This window comes from Scophthalmus maximus, chromosome 8 (genome assembly GCF_022379125.1).
Source record: "Scophthalmus maximus strain ysfricsl-2021 chromosome 8, ASM2237912v1, whole genome shotgun sequence".
NCBI lineage: Eukaryota > Metazoa > Chordata > Actinopteri > Pleuronectiformes > Scophthalmidae > Scophthalmus > Scophthalmus maximus.
The window spans coordinates 10328326-10353692 of record NC_061522.1 but is presented as its reverse complement, the minus strand read 5'-3'; the positions used below and the strand labels follow the sequence as shown (position 1 = coordinate 10353692).

At 42.0% G+C, this 25367-nt stretch overlaps 1 protein-coding gene across 7 annotated transcripts in view; it reads left to right on the top strand.

Annotated features, from left to right (window-relative positions):
• Positions 1-25367, top strand: part of ctnna2 (catenin (cadherin-associated protein), alpha 2) — a 301922-nt gene that overhangs the window by 150326 nt on the left and 126229 nt on the right. The window contains exon 8 of one of the 7 annotated variants that reach the window (XM_035637493.2): positions 1468-1603. The exons of the other annotated variants lie outside the window; for them this stretch is intronic. Within the exon in view, the coding sequence (XP_035493386.1) occupies positions 1468-1509 (42 nt within the window). The 3' untranslated portion in view covers positions 1510-1603. Of the gene's footprint in view, positions 1-1467; positions 1604-25367 lie in introns of those variants that run through there. 7 annotated transcript variants of the gene reach the window in all.

Here is a 25367-nt window from a genome sequence, read left to right as displayed (position 1 = left end):
TGAACCTATTTCCACCATTTGTTGGGGTGTGGGACATGACCCCAGGAAAAACCAATGTATTTTGGAGCAGGTCCGCTTTCTTTAATACGGCGAGATAGGTCGTTGGCCTTGGTGGAGGTATGCCGTCTCCTTCTAGTTTGCTACTGGTATATCATATGTGGTTAGAGTATTGCTAATCTTTGCGACTTTACTACCATACTTTATGTTGAACATAGTCTGTAATGCTCAATGGTTAGAAAAGTAAACATAGCCACTGCCTTGAGGTTCACACCTAGAGGTGCAGGTTGAGAGTGCAATTCTGCCTGAGAAGAAAAAGTTAAAAGAAGTAATGCAGATCAACAGTGATTGATTCAACGTAGACTGTCAGATGTCCTCTGTTGCCACACAGTACTGGCTTGCTAAACAATTGCTTAATTGTGTTTAAATGGGTACGGCACCTTGGGGGATTGAAACAAGCAGTCCGCTTTTTTGGGGGGGGTGGGGGGTGGGGGGGGGGGGGGGGGGGGTGGTGGTGGTGGTTGTTATTTCATGTCTTTTGTGCCGTTTTTTGTCATATCCTGCTGCAAGGTGTAAGCTCAAAAATAATAGAGGATAACTACCACACAGTTAACCACGCAAGGTTAAGTTAATGTGAGTAATTTCATGGCTGTGAATCGTTTAGCATTTTTAGGTTAATTTATCTCTCCAGTGGTCAACTAATGCGGCGGATCAGCACAGTGATATGTGATGCCTGCGAGTTATTTTTGTCCGGCAGTCATGTCATTAAACAAGCAAGCAGTGGCACCAACTGACTTGGATGAGCTCCAGAATTAGCCCGTTGCGCTAGGTTAGGTAAAATCCAACGTTCTGTCTTTCTTGCCTTCTTTGCACTGGGGTCAAACAGAAGATTGTTTCAGCAGGCTGCATGTCACAGAGGATTTGGACTCTATTTGATTCTGGAGACCGCTAGGATCAATTTCAACCCGGTCGCCTCACTGCTTGGGGGGATCCCGCCACTGCCAGTTCAGGGCTCTGACCTGGATTACAATGCTCAATCAATGGGACTCAAAGAAAGCAAGAGATAGAAGCTCTGTTAGTATACACTGTACACTCGTGCTTTCTGTTTCGCTCACATCTGACGAATGATTCTTATTTCAACCGTCTATTCTCCCAAGCGTGGTCATCTAAATCCCCCGTAGACCTCTAACGGTGGAAGTGCACACATACCATTGTGCACATATTGCTCACGCATCCATGTAGATTCCCCGCACTGCCTTGTCCACAGTTTGGGATTTGTGGACAGTTAAAATCCAGTCCCCCCTTTTCACACTAAAGTAAATAGTGGTTGCCAAAATTTGACAGAGATAAAATACCTTTTTTTCCCCTAGAAACTTTGAAAATACATAACACAACAAGTAATATTGTCTCCTTCTCTCTCCTTATGTTCTGCTGTGCATCCCAATGACCTTCCACTGGCTCCTTCTATAGGTAAGTCAAGATGTATTTACATCTATCTATCCATCTATCTAGCTATCTATCTAGCTATGTTTATCTATGTGTCTATCAATCTATCTATCTATATGTCTATCTATCTATCTATATGTCTATCTATCTATATATCTATCTCTCTATCTATCTATCTATCTATCTATCTATCTATCTGTCTATCTATCTATATATACATATGTCTATCTATCTATCTATCTATCTATCTATCTATCTATCTATCTACTGTATGTATGTATGTATGTAGCTATCTATCTATCTATCTATCTGTCTGTGGCTTGAAAGCTGATGCATGGTTTAGATATTTTATGTTTTGAGGTTTGTTTTTTGATTTGTTTTGTTTCTTGAATTTGTAGTTTGGCAAAGACACAGATCGTATAAAAGTTTACTTGGTTGAAATGTCATCCAAAAGAGTTTGAATGGAATCATAATGCTGCAGACCATTTCATTCAGAAACACCCCTGTTGTAGTTTACTGTTATGGCAGTTGCCCTTGGTGTAATAGCTCCTTTCACAGCAGCTGTGGTGCACAATCAGAAGGTTATAATTGGAAAGGCAAACTCAGTCCCCAGCTGTGCCATTAGAGTAAAAAGGACCCAGGTGAAAGACTATTGTCCAGGGTTGTTAGTATACGTTTGACAACACACTGGGTGATTAAAATGTGTCCAAAGGCTTGGAGAATCAGAAATAGTCACTAGCTTAACTGATGTTCCTTATTCTTGCAAAATGGGAGCATCTTTTACAAAAGTAGTTTGGTAATGTGTATATTCAGGGGCAATTGATCAGCGGTCATTGTTCTTAAGAGATAGTGTGAAACAACGTTGTTGTGACATTGTTCCGAGCATCTATTGGGCATTCATTGAGTGCACAGCAGAATTAAACTCAATGTTCAAATGATTGTCAAAAGTGAGTTGAACTCTCAGACATGATGAATAGTTCAAAATGTCCCGACACATATTGGACAATGGACCATTGTGACAGTTGGCTTGTTGCACAATATCATAGAATCTTAACATTTATACTTGATTACAGTTTTGCATTGCTGGGATGACAGGATCATTCAGTTAATGGCCTCCTTTACGTTTGTGGCAAGGAACCAAATCCTTCAAACATTAACAACAACAACAACAGATCATTTTGTTATTTTTATATCACATTACAGTCAGTTTGCTGACACTTTTGTCCACAGCAACTTACACTAAGTGCATTCAACCATGGATATGTTATAATATTATATTATATGAATTCACATACAAATGAATTCAAACAGAAATATCAGTTATGTTATACCACACTGAACACAAGCAATGCATCATGCATCTCATGTTAACATAATAAAGACAGTAAAAAAAAGAGAAAAAGAAGAAGAAATGTCAGGGTCTGATGTTGTGTGAGCCGAATTCAATTCCACTGCAGCCAAACTAGCATGAGCATTGTAAACCCTGCCACTCATGCATTGGGTGTCTGTAAAAGATCAGAGGGTTGGGGTTGTGTCGAGTGCCTGTGGATGGATGGGTGCTTTGAGGCAGACAACTGTGCTTTATGGCTCCTTGGTTTTGGAGTGGCAGTTCCACACTGAAGTGTGTCGAAACAACAATGATCACTCAGAGCTGCTGATGCAACCCTTGAAAGTAGACATGCAAGCTTCCATGCATGCACACACACGTATGCACGCAAAGGGGATAAACCCAACTTCTTAATATCAGACTAAAAATAACTGTCAGGTGCTCAACAGATTTTGGGGGGACGACAACACCTTTTTATTTTCTAGCTGGCCAAGAGGGAACGTTAACTGTAGCCAATGTCACTGACGGATGAACACATCAGGACAATATGCACAACACAAAGATAAGCACACAAAAAGGAAGAGATATAGCAAGACTGAGGTATTTTGTCATTTTCCAATCCCATTCCGGCAGTGACACAAAAAAAAGAAGCTCTTCAAGGCAGCCAATGCTCAGAGTGTTGCAGGTGCTTTCTTACACCGGTAAACTTTCCCATCACATCCCTTCTCTTTAAATAGGACAGACGAGAAAGAAAGCAACCGCGAGAGAGAGAGAGAGAGAGAGAGACAGAGAGAGAGAGAGAGAGAGAGAGAGGGAGAGGGAGAGGGAGGTTCAAGGACAAAAAGGGGAAAAGTGATTGATCTAAAGGGAGATGTGTCTGGCCAGGCTCTCAACTATACCACCCCCCCACCAACCCTGTTACAGCCCGTAGATCCAGCCGTCCTACCTAAGTCAGGGTGATGAAGGACCTTGTCTGCCTCTGTGGTGCAATGAGGAAAGGAAGGGGGAGAGTGCAATTGTACAGGCACTCCTGGACAAGTCTGGGAGTTGGCCGACAAAGACAGTAACCTAGCAAAGTTGATGTTTCAAGGCCAAGTCTAATAATATCACATTTACACTTCCCATTACAACATATGAAAACCATCGAGGATGTACTTGCAAATATTAGTAATATTATAAGTAAGAAACAGTTTCCCAAGTAATAACAAATTGTTTGCCATTAAAGCCAACACGGACAAATGAGAAAAGCCTTTAACGTTGTCTGAAGGTGGTGATACAGAACTACAAGCTCTGTCGTCAAGTCATCATCAAGGTGCTGCTACAAACAAGCTGTAGCAGAGTCAAGAAAACGCTCATCCAACCTACTTTTGACCTGTAAAATCGACTGTACATCGCAACATGTGCGTTTATTTCACACGCAGTTAAGCGTAAATGTACCTTCCAGGCACCATTGTTAAAACCCTATTCTTATTTCGCCATTTACTGAAAGTAGTATTTGAAGAACAAAGACATGATTCTTAAAATCTACCTCGAAATTCCGCAAGCTCATTTCATCTTCCTTGAAATAATAGACCGAGTCCACCAATCTTTTTTTTTTTGGCAGCTGAAATACATGAAATACGGACCTAAATGGTCTGCCTTCCAAACCACAGGCCATTCATCTTGGGGATTCAAGCACAATCAATTACTGCCAGAGGAAGGGCAAATGGAGCTATGAGTAGGAGTGGTCGAGAGAGGGTGGCAGAATGTGTTCTTGGCCCTGCCCTCAAAGTGAGTGTGGCCATTTTGTTCTTCGTGGGGGCGAGCCTCCATTGTGGTGTCCCAGACCTCCCCGAGTGACTTTGTGAGCGGGGGTGCTTTACTTTGTGAGTGATTAGCAGCAGCAGGTGCTCTGAGACCTAAAGACTGCCAAGTGAAACAAAGGGACAGAGATTAGGTGAGCAAAAAAGAATTCACATGCTGGCAGAGGAGCAATAATCAAACGTGTAAGAAAAGTGAATGACTGAGTGACATTGACTAAAGTGTACAAGGTCAGAGCAAGTTTGCAGGGGATGTTCCTTTTGTGGTGGATGAAGTCTGCTCAAAGGAGAGACGGGCACTTTGTTGTTAGGATGAGGGGAGGTTTTGGTCCGGCCCCAGGTTCCACTCCAATGTGCCCTCAGGCCGTCCCTAAGGGAAGAGAGGATACTCTGAAAACTGCGGGCCAACCTGTGGACAACCTTGGCATCACTAATGAGCCTGGTGGGCCGTAACTTCTGCAGCAGGACTGTAACCCAGGCAACAGCCGACCACATGCTCCTGAGATTGTTTACAAAATGACAAGTGGCTGAGGTGAGAGCCCGCCGCCTAAATCACATGCGTAAGCCTCAGCTGAACTGACAAGGAGCTTTATAACAGAAAGGCCCTGCCTTGATTCCTCGGCAATTCTTATTTATTCACTCTGCGTTTCTGCTGCGTTTAAAGCAAAACAGTCAGAATCATAAATCACATCAAGGGGAGTTCAAGCCCCAGTGTTTCTCACTCTCCCCTGGCCTTTTTTGGATTATTTGCTTTTTGCTCTTTTCCTTTGGCCCTCAAATCATCCATTATTCCCACACCAACAAGTCCTTAGGTTTTCAAATTTGATGGATTTTTTTCCTTGATGTTGTTTGTTTTATTTATGCAGTTTAAGGACTGCAGAGCAGACAGATGGACTCGTGATATGCGCTGTGCATACTGATAGGTTGCATTTGATCCTGCCGTAGACTGCCGACATCAGACGTTGAAAGTGACTAAGAACTTTTCATTCAAGTACTTCACTGAAGCACAACATTGCACTTCAGCCGTCAGCCCCGCTGTCTGTAACGTCAACATAACCGCCGCAAAGAACCTACGATGCAAAAATCCCTCATAAATCACTGAACTGATTATCTATCATTATCTAACTATTATATGCAGGCCAACTAACGTTAGATAGTAATGCTATTTTTACCGGTAGGCCAATATAACTTGAAAACATGCCACTCGTAGCCGACTGTGGTGGAGTGGTGGGCTTCTCGCAGTCCCACTGAAGCTATTAATTCGATGCCCCACACACACACACACACACACACACACACACACACACACACACACACACACACACATCTTCATGTGTTGCTGTTCTTTGATGTAACTACCTTTGCACACATTGGGTCACTGCTCTCGGTGTGTAAGCTTCCATATAGAGAAGAGGCCTTGATGTTTTTTTGGTTTTTTTCATGTCACGCCTGCCGCATGTAGGATAGAAAGTTAATCACCAGTCGACCACACGTCAACGCGCTAACACACCCATGCAGGCCAATCCTCTAACCAGTGGTCACACCAGGTGCAAATTTAACACCGCCATAATACCTATTTATTTTCTATCAAAGTCATGTATTGGTGTTTCACAAGAGCAAATTAATGTATCAATAATATATGAGAAATTCTGGGTACTCTCAAGTCCCTCTGGCGGAACACGTCGAGTGACAAAAAATCCCACGTTGTGTATTTTAATGAAAGACAAGTTGTTGAATATTTTGTGCTGTGGTAGCGTTCAAGAATTGGCTTCACTACCTTTTCCTCCAGCTGTCAAAAAAAAGAAAAAGACAAATCCTATGCACAAAAGGCAATTTATATACCAATAATATGCAGTATAAGGATGATAAGAATGTTTGAGCAGTAATATTGATTAATTATTCATTAATAGTCAGGTACAATTTCATTGTTAATGGAAAAGTAAAATACACGGCTCTGACATATGTGTAATTAATGCTGAAATATCACTCGCTGTCAATCAGTGGCTTGAGTACAGTTGAGTGGGTGCACGTTGTTTCATCAATCCATCAGCTCAGAATAGGTTTTTTTTCCAGGTTGTTAACATCAGTGAAGTGAGTGATTTGGGAGAAAGGCAAATAGTTCATAGCCTCTGGTGTCTGCTGTGGTGATTCCATGGCCCTTTTGTTCATTATTCAACTTGACTGCAGTGTTGGGCCTGGTTGCCGGATAATTCTCCACGGTGGTAAAAACACATCACCACCCTGGTCACTCGTGTGCAGTGACTGTCACCACTCATCGGTCTGTCCGAGGGGGGCGCGAGCCCTGTTTCTTTGGTGAGCCATTTTGGAAAAGTAAGGAATGGCTTGACTGTCTGGGCGCCCTCCAGCCCGACACAGCCACGGGGATTGGGTGATGAAACTTTCCGAGCTTTAGGTTCACACCTTTCCAGCGCTAACGAGCCACGGACGCCGTCTCGGGCATCAATACAGAAAGAGGTGTTTAACAGACATGTTGTTAATTTGCACAGGTCCAACAGCTTTGGGGCATTCCTTCTTGTGGAGTACAGAGCTCATCAATCCATGCACAATGGCGACTGCAAAGCCGTTGATCGCGGCAATGATAATTGAGAAATAAGCTACAATTTTAGTAACAGAAATAACGTATCCCTCCGATGTCTGTTGCTCATATTTTTTGGGTTACATTAGTGATTAGCATGTTGCCCTCAGTTGGTGTGTTTACTGCCAACCTTTTTGTTTGTATGCTACTTATTATTTCCCCAGTTACCTCATCATAACATTGACACAGTCACCACCCTTTATTTTTTTTCTGTTTCTATTGTTGTGCACATTATTTTCTCGATGAGCTAATGATACTTGCTTCTTTTAATTGTCTGAATCCATATTCCATCGTTCGCACATCATTTATCGGTAGAAAACTGTTATACATTTTGTCATAGCGTGTGTTTACAGCATCATATATTTCAGCCATTATTTTTTTAATGGTTCCTTTTCCTCAATTCATCCTCAGCTGCAGTGATTGTTGGACACATTGCTATCTTTGTAAATATAAAATTGATGGTTTCCAAATTTTGGAAATGTCAACTAATTAATTGAATCTGACCTCACAATTTATATGTTTACCTTATTTCACACGCAGATATGTTTTACTGAATAATCTTAGGACACAGCAAACCACAATCATCCACTGCCACCTGATATATATTTTCCAACTGAGAGACAAGTGGGACGAAGAGCAATCTGGATAGGCAGATTGTGGAGCTTGGGTGGCTCAAATTGGCAAAGTAACCCCCATCCCATCCCTCGCTGGCAACAGTGCCAGATTCTCCCTTCCAGCTTTCCCAAGCTCACTGAATTATTGGCTTGAGGCTTAGGTGCAAACCCTGATTTAGGAGACTTTTGTCTGTGCCACACACCCATGGATATAAATATCATTATCTGCTGACATCGGGACACGAGGCAGATTAAAACACGATTATCTGGCTTGATGTTATTGTTTCAGGCAAGAGATTTAAACTAAAATGTTAAGATGAGAGAGCGAGAGAGAGAGCTGAAATAATTCCCATCCAGCTGTGCTGTTTGTTTACATGTCTCGGGGTATCGGGGGTCTAGTTAGAGTTTGTGTACATGAGTTGTTTTTGAATCTCTGTAATTGCCATCCTCTTCTGTGTTTATGACTGCAGTATTAAAATAATGACAATAGGTCTCTCAATTCCCACCAAAGGCTGTGGAGACACATCTGAATTTATATCAGAGGAGCAAGACGAGGCATTAATAAATACACAATCATCCACAACATTGAAACCGGAAGCTTGTTTTAACGTCCCTTAGCTTTGGTGTATTTTTGACCTTAAAGCCATTAAGCACTGTAAAATAATTTAAAGTTCTGGATAGGTATAATTCAGAATTAACTCTTTCAAAACTTGGGGCATGGATATAAACCAACCAGTCTGCATTCAAAGCAGTTACCGTTTTTTGTTGTGGCTGATCGGTGTACACACACACACAGCCTTTTAAGAGATGTTTACAGTATGTAACCAATATAACCACAGATACTGTATGTGATACTACTGTAGCACACTGATATAATCTGATTGTTGTCAAAAAGTGGCTCAGACCTACTTTTTGTGTTTAATGAATTGGTTGAAGCTTCTAGTTCTCTCTCTCTCTCTCTCCCTCACTTTGCCGCTATTTTTTTTTTTTTACCATTTTTCTCAACTTTGTCATGTACGCCATCGGGTCTGTCACCGACAGACAGTTGACAAAGGTAATCTCAGAGCCTTTGACGGGGTGTCAGCTGTGCAGGCACAGGCCTTTAAACACAGCACGCCCAAGTTAATGGCACACTCTGAAGGGAGAAAATGGATAGGCCTGGTGAAGGGTGTGTTGACAGCCTAAAGCATGGAGGACACACGAGTCATCACGCGATTCTGACTAGGACTGCTCTGACATGGGGCGCAGCGGGTATCGCAGCCATTGCAGCCATCGCTCTCTTGACAGCTGCGGAGAAACAGATGCTTTCATGCTCACTTCCTGAAACTTCTACTTGCCAAAAAAAGAAAAGAAAAAGGAAAAGTGATGATCACTGTTACTTCTAGTGTTAGACAAGAAATGAATTGCAAGATGCTGTGGGATGCCTTCGTGGTGTTTGTGCAATTTCAGCTATCCGACTGGAATTGATAAATGCACACTGTGAATTGTGTACTATTTTGTCAGAATATCATTTTTTTCTGTTATCTGACACCATGGTGTTTAAAGGAGAAGAAGAAGAAGAAGAAAAACAGACAGTCGAAGCCCATGTGTATGTGTGTTCCTGTGTGTGTGATACCGCCTACATCCCTACCAAATTTCATAGCCCTATACACTGAACAAGTGAGTGCAAAACACTGTGACTGTTCCCACCAGGCATTCTGTCTATTTGTTTATTCATCTACATCCATTTTCTGCAGTTACTGGCAGGGGAGGGCGATTGCTGGTGTGGAACAGCAGGAGAAGAAGTCAATTTAAGGGTGGGCACCAGTGAGGTGTGAGGCCGGTCCTGGGAGGATCGGGCTCCTCACCTGTTCCATTTAGGTGTGTAGCAGAGGAGAGGGGCCACTGGGGCGAACCACTGTGGGATTAGACACAGCGTTTGGACACACACACACACACACTCACACGCACACAAACACACACACACACACACACACACACGCATACACACCTTCACAGACTCTGTCTCGCTGCCTGTCCCCTTTAAATCAATAAACACTAGCATGGGGACAAAAATGTTTCATCCGACAATATTTTTGAGTGAGAGTATATTTCATACCCTCCCATAAAGAAAGCTTAGAATTATTAGCCCAGAACAATCTAAATCATTTCACTTTTGTCAAGAGAGAAAACAAAACAAAAATCAAAAAAACAAAAATATATATATATTGTATTTGAAATCTATATTTCATAACAGCTTCAAAGCTTAACACGCCGAACCAACCGCGATAAAAGTGACAGCAGTAACTCGTGAACAGAAAGAAGGATGGTGGATTTTAAAGAGTTTTGCAGAGAGACACACACCAAGTTGGTAAGAGTGTGAGAACAGGATTTAGAAAGGGAAAAAAAAAAAAATTCTACAAACCTGCGACAACCTTCTCCGGGAGCTCGGGGCAAGGTCATGGAAGTAGTTTCTCAAAGTTCCTCTGAAGGAATAGGTGCAAAGCGGAAACTGTGGATTGTGGAAAACTGATTCTTCTACCATGATAGCTCCATTTCAACACCCACTGTGAAAGCCAATCCTGCCTTCCACTCGCTTTACAACTCCTGCAAACTGTAAGATGTCCGATCGTCTGTTCATATAGGAAAATTAACATATTACCTTATATACCGTATAAACAATACTGCAAAATACGGATTGTGCAGATAAACAATGATTCCATACAAATTCCATATCTGTCAAATTTTTCTCCCTTTCTCTGATACGCACGCATGCACGCAAGCACACACGCATGCACACACACACACACACAGACACACTTGGGCATGCAAACAACCATATGGCCACTGGGCCCACATGTAAGCTGTTGTATGCAGCCTCTTCCGTGCTCCAGTGGTCCTGGATTGGACCATCTTTTTTTCTGTTTTTTCCCTCGTCTTCCACCTCAGTGTGGCCGACACTCAGACCACTACTGTCCAAGGTCCGCTGGGTGCTGACTAAGCAACCCGCTGTTGTTGTTTATACCTCATCTCCGCAGTGCTCATCTGAGGTCAGTTTTATCTCCTGTATTTAGGAGTTGCCTGAGGCCAATGCGTGAGTGCTCGTACAGTGCAGGCTTCCTCCGTAATCCAACCTTTCACGTGTCATCTCTCGATGTTGGAGAGATTACCGGTTTTGACAGTGGCATCTTCAGGAAATAGTCTTACAGTCTTAAATGTCATTGCTCATTAGCAACTCTTAAATGAGCCGTTTTCGCATCTCCACTCTTGTGCCCGTGGAAACTGTCAGACACTTTGTTACACATGCTCGACAGACCTGCACACCTCAGATTCCTCTCCTGATTGAAGTCGACTCTCGTCCTTTCCCTGACTATACCAATACTTCTGCTCTAATTGCGGTAATATATTGGTGTGTCACGGTAATCAATTTACATCTGACTACCAAATGGCCTTGGCGCCCGCACTCCATATTCTTGGATACCCCAAAAGTGACATTAATCAATCAGCTGATCCATACGCAGCCACGCTCTGTAAAGCTCTGCCTCATTCATCTCTTTCTTCAGGCTGCATCTGTTCTGCATCGCCTCTCTTTATTCTCAGTCAAACTCTTTCCTTTGCTCCACATTTTGTCTTTATCCCTCATCTCCTGTTACAGCTATGATACCATCAGTGTTCACATGGAGTCCTATTTTTAGGCCGTGTGCCTGATTTTGCGATGCCATACGATGTTAGATCCACCTGGGACTAGTCTTCAAAACTCTTCTCGATTTCTTTTGTTTTTCATCTTTTGATGTGCATGTTTTTTTGTTGTTATTTTTTCTTGTCTATTTCCTCTAAATCTGAAATGCTAACTTCCACCATTGTCGTATTCTGTTCCTCTCATGCCTTTCATCTTCACTTTGCCGCAGTGGTAATAGGAGCGACCAGGGGACATCTCTTACCATATGTATAAACTCATGCTGAAAACGAGGTTGTTTTGGAATAACAAGATTTGCAATCTAAGGGTCCCCAAACACAGTGCCTATATATCTATTTTGTCTGAGGCTTCTTTTGCAGTCACTGGCTATCTCCAGTCATCACCCATGGCATTTTTTTTTTAATGCTTTTCTTATGCCACTCTGTGCTGACAGGCAAATTCCACTGGATGTAATTAGTTTTACGTCACCGTCTTGTCCTCCATGGCTAATTTTAGAAAACTATGTCAGGAAACTATAGCAACAGGTCTGTTTTAAATGCCATATGAAAACTCTATTGGAAGCTTAAAAAATACGCAGCACCTTTAAATGTTTTAATGCTAGTTATATATCTCCTCAAGATCTTTGCATCAAATTATTTGTGACAGGATTAATGATTCTTACACCAGTGGCATGTCTGCTGTAGAAAACACCCACACACCCACATTAACCAATGATGTATACCATAACAGAGATAAGTAAACATATCATTGAACGTGATCATATCCACTTTCAGCTTTCAGACCTGACTTCAGCCAGCGAATATACGATCTTGACACTGAACTGTTACGCAGCAGCCGCTTAAAACATCATCGCTCCACATCATCTCTATTACCTCATCTCCTCCACCTCCCTCTGTTCCTCTCTGAATGCTAAACATTGAGAGTCAGTTATGAATTTGCTGAGAAATTTAAGTTTCTCAGAAAAACTCAAGTATAAATAAATATGAAATAATGTTTGGTGCTCGACCAGTAAAGGATGAAGTGGTACAGATAATGCATCTTTGATGTCAGTTGGCACATGTTGCCTTCACACACTCATGCATTTTTGTTTTTGTGATTGCCTTTGAAATGAACCGCAATGCAACTTTTCAGGGGTAAAACTCCTCCTCGAGAATTCTGTCATCACCACACTCCATGACAGGACTCATCTCAACATACACTGCACACTGTGCCAGGATTAATGTAGAAAATATTGAAAATCAGTATTTGGTCCTGGGTGGTATTCTTTAATGCACCTTGGCAAACTATCGGCCTTGTCTGCAATAAGCCCATACACCAGACTAATCCATGCAGTTTCCTATTTGCTACTGTATTTTAGTTTTAACGCTGTCATCCTTTGCTCCACGTTTGTGATAATAATGTTGTGGTGAAATGAATCATGCCATACGGCCATAGGTACTTGCATCGTAAAGCAATGCCCATATTACACCTGCACTATTTGGTCTTTGCCAAAGCTAACGTGAAATCTACCATTCTCCATATTGTCTGACTTTCTCTTGAAAGAAGTGAGCTAAAGAATCAAATCAACTTGATGATCCCTAGACAAAATGCGCCTCTGTCTGAGCAAAGGAGGAGGAATACAAAAAGTAGCAAGACAGTTAAAATGGGTGAGCAAGAGGTGGAGGCAGAGACACAGAACTTAATGACTGATGCTGCAGACTGCTCGGTGGTTGATCTCTCTCCCTTCCCTACATCTTTCATCATTTCTTTTTTGTGTGGAAGTGGCCTTGAGCCCCTGTGCGAGGCTGCTCACCTTCATTCAAACAGGTCAGTCAGACGGACAGGTTACCACGGATGAAAGCTAAGCTCGGGGAATCTCTGCGAGGCCGCACGCTCAGCATTCGCAGCACACAGAAGTGTGGGGCAGAGATGGGGAACACACAATTCCTAGTGACCTGTCATCTTGCTATCATTGAAAGACATGCTAATGAAGCCGTCCTCGCTCAGCGGATGTTATCGGTTTCATTATTTTTCTAGTCAAGCGAAAGAGCCTTTCACGGTGTTTGTTACATTTATTTGGTGAGAATAGCATCCGGCATGCGGTTTGATTTCTTTTCTATGCTCCATTTCACGGTTACAAACACATGTTTGAAACTGTCACGATGATTTTAGGCAGTGTCACCCTGCTGTTTTTATTTTTTTTTTCCTTGACACTCCGCTTGACACACGGAGCCTCTCCGTTTCAAATCTTTCCGTGTGAAACTGCAACAAAGCAAGGAGGAGCAGGAATTGCATATACACACTGTCAGCTCGAATTTCGCGACAAACCTGAATTATGAGTGGGGATGTGTGCAGGGGTGACATGTAAAAGCCCCGGCTTAAAAGCGTGGTCGACAGCAGGTCTTGTGGAGTTGTGAATTCGGGAGGGAAAGAAAGCGTCTCTCTGCTCATTCCGTTGCTCTTTGTTTACCTCTTTGTGTCATCGTGATTGTTTTTACACAGTGTACATGTCATCTTTAGTGAGAAACACAACAGAGTCTTGCCACAAAGAGTCAGCAATTCCCAGGCTCACGGGAGGCACACACTAATCAAAGTCCTGTCTGGACCAAACCCCAAAAAACCGAGCAATAGAGGTCCATCAGTCTCCATGGCCTCATACACCGGCTCTTCCCACGGACTCTAGTGTAGCCATGTCCCTCACAGGGAAACCCTTTGTTTTCATTGTGATTGATTGTGCCTCCATGTTGGCGACAGCTGCAGGCAGAGGCCTATTTTTTTTCAGCTTGTCCATCCATCCATCCATCCGTCTGTCTGACTGTCAATACCTACCATCCATCTTATTCGCGTGGACATCATGTCCCAGGACTCCTTTGAGGAAACTTTCTTCAGACCTGGCACAAACCTTCACTTGGACACAACGATGAGCAGATTCGATTTTGGTGGTCAAAGGTCACATTAACGGCCATGACTCTAATCAATTAATGACGTGTCCTGCAACTTGACTGGTTGGCGGAGGCTTACGACCTTTTATCACAAGTAGCGTTCCAAACTCGTGTGTCCTCTGAATGGAGCATGCAAAACATTTACCATGCTCTAAAATTTAAGGAGCGCATCTGGCCCCAGTTGAGCGACTAATTTACTGAGGCCTCACATTTAAATCATGCCAACGGCAATTATCTAATTAGAGGAGCAGACACACTGATATCGCCCCACACTTCAGGTTACACAATGCTTCATTGACCTAGTGGATTTGAAGTGCTGTAGGTATACAAAGAGGAAAAAACAACTTTTTTGAAATATAAATGTTTGCAGTCCTTATTTATGACCTTGGCCGTCCTGCTGTGTTTTCAGCTCGACCACACTTGTGTTGAGTTTTCATTCCTTTATTATTCGAGATTGTATCTTGTTGGCAACAGTTTTGTATTGGTTGAATGACAGAGAAACTATAAAGTAAATAAGCCAATAAGGAATAAATGAACTGAAAATGAAGTACATTGAAGAATAATATACTCGAGGTAAGGTGCTTTACTATTTTCCAGAACATGCATGTTTGTATTAATTCTCAATTTTGCCTTTCAACAGGTCACACATGTTTATACTGATTTGAAAGCATTTGATAAATTGGTGAATTACTTACTTGCACACAGCCAAAATGCAAACTATTTGGCCCTTAACTCAGTCTTCCCTAAAAGTATTTCAGTTGTCTTCAGTTGGGTGATTGCTGCTGTCGTCCTTTTTTTTTTTTTTTTTGCCAAATGCAATGATTTGATTGTTGAGTAGAAATCCGGAGGGACTGTCAGTTGCATTGTTCATTGATCTGTTTGAAAACTTATTCTGAATCAATTCCCTTTCATATATTATTATTTACAGTGACTGGTATTGTACAGATTTACAGTTGGTTGAACGGTATCACCATGTATGACACTGTATTTTGAACATAGACCCAGTTCTTGAAAATGTATTCTGGTTCTTATAAGATTAATCCCAAGAATTGACACTACATAGCAGTAGCAGTAAAGACAGTGCTGCGAGGCCTCTTTATTGTTTTGGTAGAAATGCTTGATTGTGAAAGTGTCTGTAAATTTATTTAGCTGACCTGACCACAAACCACTGATCAGAGATGGGGAAAGTGTAGGAGAGTCAAGGTTGCTTTCAACCAGATTTTGTCCTGGGTTGCACAACATTTTATTTTATTTGTTTATTTTTCATCTCGAGAAGACATGGTTAAAGCCATGCATCGCAGGGCATGCTTGAGACAGTTCCTATTAATAATTGCACACCATAGTTACCCTCATGATTCAGAGATAAAGGGTGTCTAATCATTTTTTTTTGCATTATGCTAATACCATGCAGCACATTATGGGGGAGTGATAAAATTCCTGGTAAGCCGTGCTAATCCGCCCTAGTGCTAAAATAATGATTGCTTTTTGTCTGCTGTTGTGAAAGTGTTCCACGCCATGTGGGTCATTCGCCGCCCCTCTCTCTCTCTCTCTCTCTCTCTCTCTCTCTCTCTCTCTCTGCATCTTGCAACAAAGACCTATTTGGCACTGTAAGTGAGCCCCAGGCTTTTCTATTAACAAACAGTGTATAGGCAGATGTGTGCACACACACACACACACACACACACACAGGCACACAAGAGCTGCTCTTCTCTCTTACAGATGCAACCCCCCTACGCCATACGCCGACAACACAGTTGTTGTTAACTTTCACCAGAGAAATCTGCAGAGGCACAAAAAGAGCACAAGAAGTGCTCACAGGAGAGCAGATTTAACATTTCTCCTATGGTTTTTTGCCATTAGGCAGCAAACTGCAGCAAGTAATAATACTTGACTGGGACAAGGAGGCGTGTGTCCTATACTGAAACCACGATCGCCACCACCATGGCTGCTGTTCTGTTACTCAAAGAAGCACTACCGCGCGTCATTGCTCATGTGTAACAGATGGTTATGGATAGTAGAATTTATTTGCTAAATACTATATATATTGTATTACATTATGATTCAGGACGGAGAGATGAATGTTTGTGTTTTTGTACCAGTGCTCACCATTCCATCTTGATAACATACACCAGTTGTAGCACTTGGAAAATAAAAATTCATGTGTGCCTTTGCCACAGTTGCTTAGATACTAGAACATGGCTCTCTGACCAAACTTTACCTTTAGCCCACTGAAGTCAGTAAGAGGAGAGCTGAGAGAATGATTATTTGACTCATGCAGAACAACAATATATATATATATATATATATATATATATATATATATATATATAATTTTGATCATTAATAAGATAGTGATATTTCATCTGATAATATTTTGTAACATTTCCAAAAGTGTTAAGACATGGAGGTAGAAGGAAAATGGCGACATGAGAATAAAGGAACGGCGCAAACACTGATGCATGATACTGATACATAACATCAAAGCATTGTTTTTCTGAAAGAAATGAGAGTATGTAATCTTAATGTAAACTGCTGCTTACAAGATCAAAGCACTGCTGTTTCGGGAGAACTGGGGACTGGGGGTATAATCTTAATGTGAATTTCCCCCCTGTATACAAATCTGTTCTTCTGTGTGGGGGCAGTAAATACATTTTGACTCGTCATTATACTTTCCCTCCATGAACGCAGCCCACATTATGCATTTCCCTGCTCCAACTAAATGCATAATTAAAAATAAGCATCTTTCTGCATCTCAAACAGTCAGTCTCCCTCCTTCTCATTTCCACAACCAGGCAACACAAAAAAGCGGGAGCACTCGCTGTGCACGTTAACCACTGCAGTGGTGTGCAGTAGCTCGTGCGCAGATGGATGTCTGTTGCTTTGATAAACATTGGACCACACGCTATCGATTGCTCTTTACTCTGATTTGATGTGTGTGATGGCTGAGCTGCATCTAGCTGTGAGGGGGCTGCGCCATGGGCTAAGACCACAGTCATCAGCAGGATTTGAGGCCCCACAGAGAAACAGGAAGGAATAAGGAAATGGAGGAAACTTGCCAACTGGGACGGCGAAGGGGGCAGACTGTTTAACAGAGAGAATGGATGGGCTGCTGGTGTGAGGAGTGTGGGGGCACAGCAGTCGGAAAAGAAAATCCTTTGATGCAACGACATGCATTCATTGTTTGCTAAATCCTTAACGGAGCTGGGGACCATAAGAATAGGCAAATATGAAATATTTGATCAGGGGCACAAGCATTAACAGTGCAGTGCAGAGCAGTGACTAAGTGGGAATGGGGGAACAAACCGAGCCATATTTCAGGAACCGTAGAAAGAAGAGCTGCTGGTCGTCTGCCATCCATCAGCTCCCTGCCAGCTCCTAGGTTGGCATGCTCCAGGGGTAAGAAGCAGAGATATGTGTTTGTTGAGTGGATGAGGGGGGCGGTTGTCATCACTGGTCACTGCTGCCTCTCTCACCACAGACATCGATAAAACCTTCTGAAGGCGTGCAAGTCTGCACGTAAGGGGCCTTTTGCCTGATATTGGCCATGTGTCTGGAGTCTGCAGTACCTCTGTCATCAAAGTGTCCATATTTTTTTTTCTTTTACAGGTTCAGTGTGAGGTCCAGTTTTACATGCTGCAGCGTTAAAAGCATGCATCATTTCTTAAAGATTCATACAGAACATTACTGCAGCAACTCATTTCACCCTCCATCGGAAATGCTCCATTTTAGCTCTTGGTGCTCCACCCCCACCCCTCCCCATCAAAAAAAGCCTGGTCTGCCTTGATTGGTCAGCTGGCCCACTCTTTTGTGATTGGTAAACTCCTTAGAGTGTGTCGTACACTATCCGACACACTTAAGGAAAAGGGGAAAACCCACAAAAAAGCCAAAAGTGGGCACTTAAAGACATTTTTTGTGCTAGATTTTGCTCTACCCTGACGAAAGATTAATTTACTTTTAATCATATTTGCTCCAGTTGGATCCTTAGAGGGCTCTGCACATGGAGATGCAGAGTGCCATTAGACTTAAGGTTTCAGTGGTCCTGAAAATCCAAGCATTCGCTTAACTGTCCCATGCGACCTGAAGCCTGAGCCCAGCTAGGCCTCAATTACCCCTCACATACTCACGGTGGTACACTGAAAACATGATTGCCAAAAAAATATGTGTATTTTCTTCCTGTCCTGTACCCAAGACTAGAGACTAAAGAAAGGGTATCAAACACATCCATAAGGTAATTAAAAACCCTCTAACGCTTCGAGCTCAGTGCACCAGAATAGTTAGAAAAAACAACAAAAACATATTCAGTAAAGCCTCATATTTTTCCAACTTTAATAACAATCAGTTCTATTGAAGCTTGCCAGTTTCTCCCATGCTGTTCACTTCCCAGTGAATAGCTGCACATGCAAGTCATTCAATGAATTACCGAGTGGCGGCAACTCTTTCTTTCTCCGCAAGGCCAGTAGGGTTGGCGTTAAGTATGACATTATTCTGTATGTGCAGAATAAAAATATTAGCCATGCACATGCTCTATGAATATCCATGCAAATGCAAATTGCATATACCGGACAGACAGTGTGAATGCAGGTGAGTGGAACATACCATCCAATCTGAAAGCCCATCTACTTAAATGGTCCTGTCAGGTCACAGCTAAATGGAAACATCAAATCTCATAAAAGAGTTATTGAAGGACAAACATGACTGGATCGTGTGAACTGAGTAACAGTACTTGAAACATTTTTTTATGTATAACGTATGACATTGGTGTTGAACTCCTCACGCATAGGATTTGTGGATTTGTCACTATGATAATGCAATTGCAGTCACTTGGATTGGATATAAAACACAAACATCTTGTGTTTAATATACACTGCATTTGTATTAGAAAATTACAGGGAATGGTTAGCGTTGAGACAAGGATCAGGCTTCATTTAAATTAAATAAGATTGATTTTGGCATCAAAATATTTCACGTCTGCGCCAAGGAGCGACTATACTTCCAAGCAAATGCGTTCCCTTAAAAAAAAAAGAAAAGAAAAGAAAAGCGTCTGTGGTCTGCATGTTTCACAGCGAGGGACATTCTTCACATAAGAATGTGCCTTTGCTCCTTCCTAATACAGATGCTTTCTCTCTTCCCACAGTCTGTGGAGGGGAACAGTTGGGGCAAGTGTAATCAGAGTTTAATGAACTCTCACCAGGGAGAGGCATGGCTGTCATCACCACAGATATCCACTCACTCACAGCCACAAAAAAAAGATGCAAGATAAGGGATGTAATTTATTGCAAAATGACACAAGTCAACGTTGGGTGTTTGCTTTGAATTATTTCTGTTATAGCTGTGTGAGCCGGCTTGCCCTTGCCATTGCGAGCCCTATTAGACAGATTCATGTAGAGCGACAGTGTATCAGTGTGTGTGTTTCTGTGAATGCGTGTTTGTGTGTAAGCATAGGCCGTTGCAGTGCTCCGACCTACCTCCTTCATTTATCGAATTGCGAGGACTCGAGGTTCCTGTCAGTACATTTGAGCTGAGTTGACAGTCTGGTTTATCTTCCGTTATTCATCTGCGATGCGATGGCGACTTTGTACGAAGCGATGCAGCAGTTGATGATGATGAGATGGTCATCCCTCCACTTGGGCCCCTTCCTGCTATGGACAAACACTCACACAGAATAAAATCACAAACACAGCAAGTGAATAGTGAAAGCAAAAAAAAAAAAAAAATACATAATGAGGGAAACAATTTGTCTTTCTTTATTGTCCTCTCTGTCTCTTTTAGTGAGCCTGTTCTGTCTTTTCTGTCTCGTTCTCCTTCTCTCACTCTCTCTCTCTCTCTCTCTCTCTCTCTCTCCCTCCCATCATCTAATAACTCTAAAATCAAATTGCATTACGCTCCACTTTACTGGTCATTTGGTACCTTCAGGACTGCCTTCACCGCTGTCCGAAAGAGAAAATGGCTAATGACCCATGATGTATTAATTGAATCATTCCTCTCTGGACAAATCATTCTGACAATGTGACCACTAAATTCCATAATTGCTCAGAATGGCATCCTTAATTCTTCTGATTGTTGCTGGTGCTTCTAGGTGGCTGGGCGAGCGCACAGGGAGCAGCGTTGCACCGAGTTTCCTTTTTTTTCTTTCTTTTTGACTAAAGGCACTCATTGTTTCATGTGACAGAGAATGTACTGTACTCTCTGTATATGAATGTGTACTTAGGCATATGTTAACACGACACTAGACATTTTCTCGAGGATTCATGTGTATCTGATGCGGCTTTCAGACACAGAAGTCTGGTCATTCTCCCGATCTACTCCGAAAAAGGCTGCACGGGAACAAATTTCCCCTGCCAACCCCTAGTAAACTTTCCGGAGAATGTCTTGAGTGATCCCTTGCAAGAATATAGCAGGACAATCTCTGGGTAATAAGATCTGGATTAAAAAGCAGGGGAGTTCATGACTTTGAACAAAAGCTCTGCTTTCTGCAGCAGAGTGACCCTCATATGTCCGTCCTGCTGCAGGCTCGGACCCAGACGCCTCAGAATGTTCTGGAAATGTTCCTGCTGCTGTGTACGCGTCTGACTCCTGCTGCATTCGTTACATGAGAATGGCAAACTCTGGAAAATCTCCAGATGTCATTTCTTAGACATTTTCTGATAAGTTCTTACTGAAAACTAAGGTGTGTGGAAACTGCTTGGTTTAAGTTACTGGCTCGAATACAAATATGCTTAAAAAACACATTGACTAGTCTAATTTCTTTATTGTCGTACACGCTAAATTTAAAATTGGAGACATTTCACAGTAGTAGTGGCACTATTTTGACTACACCAAACCACACTAATCAGTAATACTGGTGTGGGCGGAGGGGACAGTGAAACACTTTGCTTTTCGGCCTGGTGTCCAGTTCCTCCTCGTGGACTTTGTTGGGTCTGTGGGTTCGATCAGATTTGATTGGCTGAGGCCTGGAGGCAAAATCCAACCGGTGCCACTGTTTGCTTATAATAAATCAGGTGAAAGCTCAAGCTCCGGAGCTTTGGGGAAAACAAGTCTAATTAATGTTTTGATCTTCAACATCCTTCTTAAAGAGTGATTTGGCATCGTCTTGTTTGAGTCTGCATGTTTTGCTAGCGGTAAACTATAAAACTATATATGTAGATGTAACTTTTTTAAAAATTATTATTTGTTTGATTTTTTGTTAGTTTTTCTCCAGTGCAAATCAACATGTTTCATCTTTCATTTCAGTTTCTTTTCTTTTTTTTCTATTTTACTGCACAGAACTGAAGTGATCCAGTATTTATTCGAGTTAAATTATTCAAAGGGCTTTTTGTCATTAAGCAATTTCAGATAACTCACATTTCTCCCCTTGTTTAAGAACAATTTAAATCAATCCATTTGTTACGTTCCAAACAAATCATATATATTTTAACATAATCTATACATCTGTGTATTTGATTTATTAGTGTACAAACACACTGGATCTATATCCAGTGTTATAACTTGGTGGGTTAGACCACGACTTTGGTACTGAAGATCGGGTGGGTACAATTCCCTGTGAGTGCATGGCTAAAATCCAGTGTTTATGTCAGGCCTTAATGCTATTGTACCAGCCTACCTGTGGTACAGTATGAGTCAGAAATCGAAGATTGTAATTCGCTTTGGACAAGAATAATGTAATGTAATCTATATCTCAACCCTTTCACACTTTCCCAAATTGGTGTGAATGGGCGTCTGTCCATTGCAGTGACAAATCAATTCATGTCTCCCCACATATACACACGTTTGGTGTGCGCTGAAGAAGTATGTGGACACACTGCTGGACATCGGGCCAGAGATATGACCCCGTGTTGGACTTGTGTTTGTGACAGTTTGTTATCATTTACTGCTGGCACTTTGATTCACATTCAAGGGGCTTTTAATAAAGCTCCGAGCCTGATAGACTTTGTGTTTGTTTACATGTTAAGTTAGAAGTTTAGCGGCCACTGTATCAGATGTGTTGGAGATGTGTACTGGGGGCATGTGGGGAGCAGGCCAGCGAGCTGTCAATCTTTTGTCAGCTACAAAACGCTGTGGGCCATTACTCACAGAAGTGAATGATGTATTCACTCCACACACACACAAATCATTCCCATGCTTCAGGGCTGAAACGTAAACAAGTGCAATTCTGTATTCAAGCCAGTGGATGCAAATGACAAGCTGCAAGTGAAGGACAAAGATATGATACTTGGAATACATTTCCCAATGCGGCAAAAAGCCCAAATGACGAATCAGAAATAAATCTGGTGAAAGTAGACGGCACTCAGAGCGCCTGCCTCTGCCAAGGCCACACAATTGTGTTAATTGGTTATTTAATAATAGAAAAATGTTTAGAAATTCCAAGTGTGAGTCTTGACCTGGATCCCAGTCAAAAAGCACACAGTGTTACACAGTCACGCGGGGTGGTTGATGGCGGCCATGCTTCCTTGTGAATACCAAATTTCTGTCCTGGATTACAGCACAATGCAAAATTCTCAGTGAGTCACTGTGTCTAAGTTTAGATTCATTGTTGTTGCCGTAGCACTGTCTCTCTGAACTTCATGGTTCAGGAGCTACGGGCCAAAACAAATCGTTACTTCCATCGAGCACTTGTATCCAGAGCAACTTACAACGCATTTGGGGAAGCAACTTGGAGTTGCATTGTCTTGCTTGCTGGACTACAATGACAACGCTAATAATGTTATAAGAGTAATGTGGTACTGGTCTTCTTCGTTGCTACTCCAGAGATGTACAGTTAGACATGAAACTGAATTAAGTCAGCTGAGGTGCCGCTTAGTAGACACTGCATTTGTATTGATCTCGTTCCCTGTGTAAACTGAAACTACACATATTCACACGGAACAGAGCTGGGCAGCCTTTCACAGAACACATTGTTATTCAAACAAGATGGCTCCATCTTCAACAACGTTGACTAAAATAGAGAAAGTTAATATTAGTTTTAAACTTTTCTGCACAATTTTAAAGGGGCGGTAAGCCATCTTGGAGAAAGCCCGTTTATCTCTCTGTTGTAGTTGTGATTCTACTGCTGGGGGCCGGGGCGCCCCGCTAGCAGGTCTCTTCAGGTGTCGACGAGAACGTTTACGAACTGCACTTTCTTTTCCGGCGCACGCACAGAACCAACGGCTAGTGGACCGTGAGGAAATATTCGCTGATTTTTTACAAAACGTGTATTGCTTGAGAATCGCTTCCTGCCCCATTTAACTGCAACATGTAGAGTACTACTCCGATAATGTTAAAACAAGCCTGCGGTTCATACAGTAACACATCCTTTGACAGCAGCCATGTGGGAAATCAAGATCACGGAACTGTGAAATTCCTGACATGCCATTCAGCCGATCATCCCAGAGCTGGATTGCTGGATGTTCAGGCAAATTAATCAGGCGTTGTGCAACCCCTCGGAGCTGCACGTCCGTGTCACGAGAACCAATCTGGCAGATATTCGGCCTATTTACAGTTGTTGGTGGCAATCTGTTCAGGTTAAAAACAAACTAATGTCTGAGAAGTTGCATCGGGAAAAAAAACCCTGTTCCCATGGAACTGGGCAGCCTTTTTCTGTGAGACCCTCCCCTGACTGGTAAATGCACAGGAGGCACATCCAGCTGTTTTCACAGGCTGAATAGCCCTCCTGACAAATGGATAAAATCAGTAACATATCTAACGCTAATATATATATATTTTTCATTTAAGGATCAAAATAATCCAGCATGCTGCAACATGTAAAGGGCGTTCATGGCTATTGATCCAAGGCCTCTCAACACTGGGTGCAGTAAATCCTATGAAACTGCATTGATTTTTCTTTTCTTATTCGTTTATTTATTTATTTTGCCAGCGTGGTCTTGTTGTTGTTCAGTCCATACAATGCAGTCCATTCACCGCTTACAAGCAAAGTATGATCCGGTTTACACATCAATTAAAATATAATTGCCTGTGTTACTCCATCAAAGGTTGTGAGTAAAATAAAAGGAATGTCCCATCTATTGAATTTTAGATGCTCTTACGTTATAAAAAGGAAGTGTTAGATAAGATATTTTTTATTGGATTTGTCTACATGCAATTAAATATCTTTTCGTCTCTTTTCTAAATTACGGTCTCTTAAATTGAGAGTCGTCAGACATGTTTTAATATCGCCGCTCTATTTACTTTTTAACAAGGTTAGATTGCACTTAGTAATGGAGCACACGCAATTAATGACTGGGGATGAAATGGGTGGGAACCAATAAAACTTTATGGCCGTGTACATGTTGCAGGGGCTGGTTAGTGGCTCTTGTTGGGAACAAGGCCCCATATAGTTTAACGAGCTCATTATAACACAGGCGTCGGCGTTAGCTTGTGTCACACCACGTCTCTGGTGGAGATGGGTCGAAGACGGTGGAGACACTTTGACGTTAACTCACTCGGAGGTGGGCTGCTTTATTTTGTTAATGGAAGCAGGGGTCGAAAGTGACATTTTACCTGTGCGATGGGTAACATTAATAGGATATCCAAATCACGTCTGAAGCTTATTGGATCATAATTGTGTGAAAATATTTTTGCATCATGTTGAGTCGCATCACATAAAATATTTTTGGATTTTAAGCCTTTCTTTTGTCGCTGTTGTAATTTAAACAGTTTTGTGCTATGATCTTTGAACTCTGCCGCTGTATGAATAAAATGGAATTGCTCGGGGCAAATTTTGAACAAACAACAAAAACAAAACAAACAACAAGAAACATTTGACTGTAGTTAAACCATAGACTGTATTTGAAAATGGACTTGGACTCTGGGTCTGGAAAGTGAAGCCGACGAGGAAGTGCCTGAAACACGAATTCCCTGGAATCACTAGAGGGCGACTCCACTGGAAAAAAAAGAAGTCAGTTCCTATGTAGAAAATGACTCTGCTTCTCACTTGATTTATAACGTGAGTAGACATTTTCCTTAGGAGTTCAAGGATTCAATCTCAACTTTCAAGTCTTTGTTCGGTACACCATGAT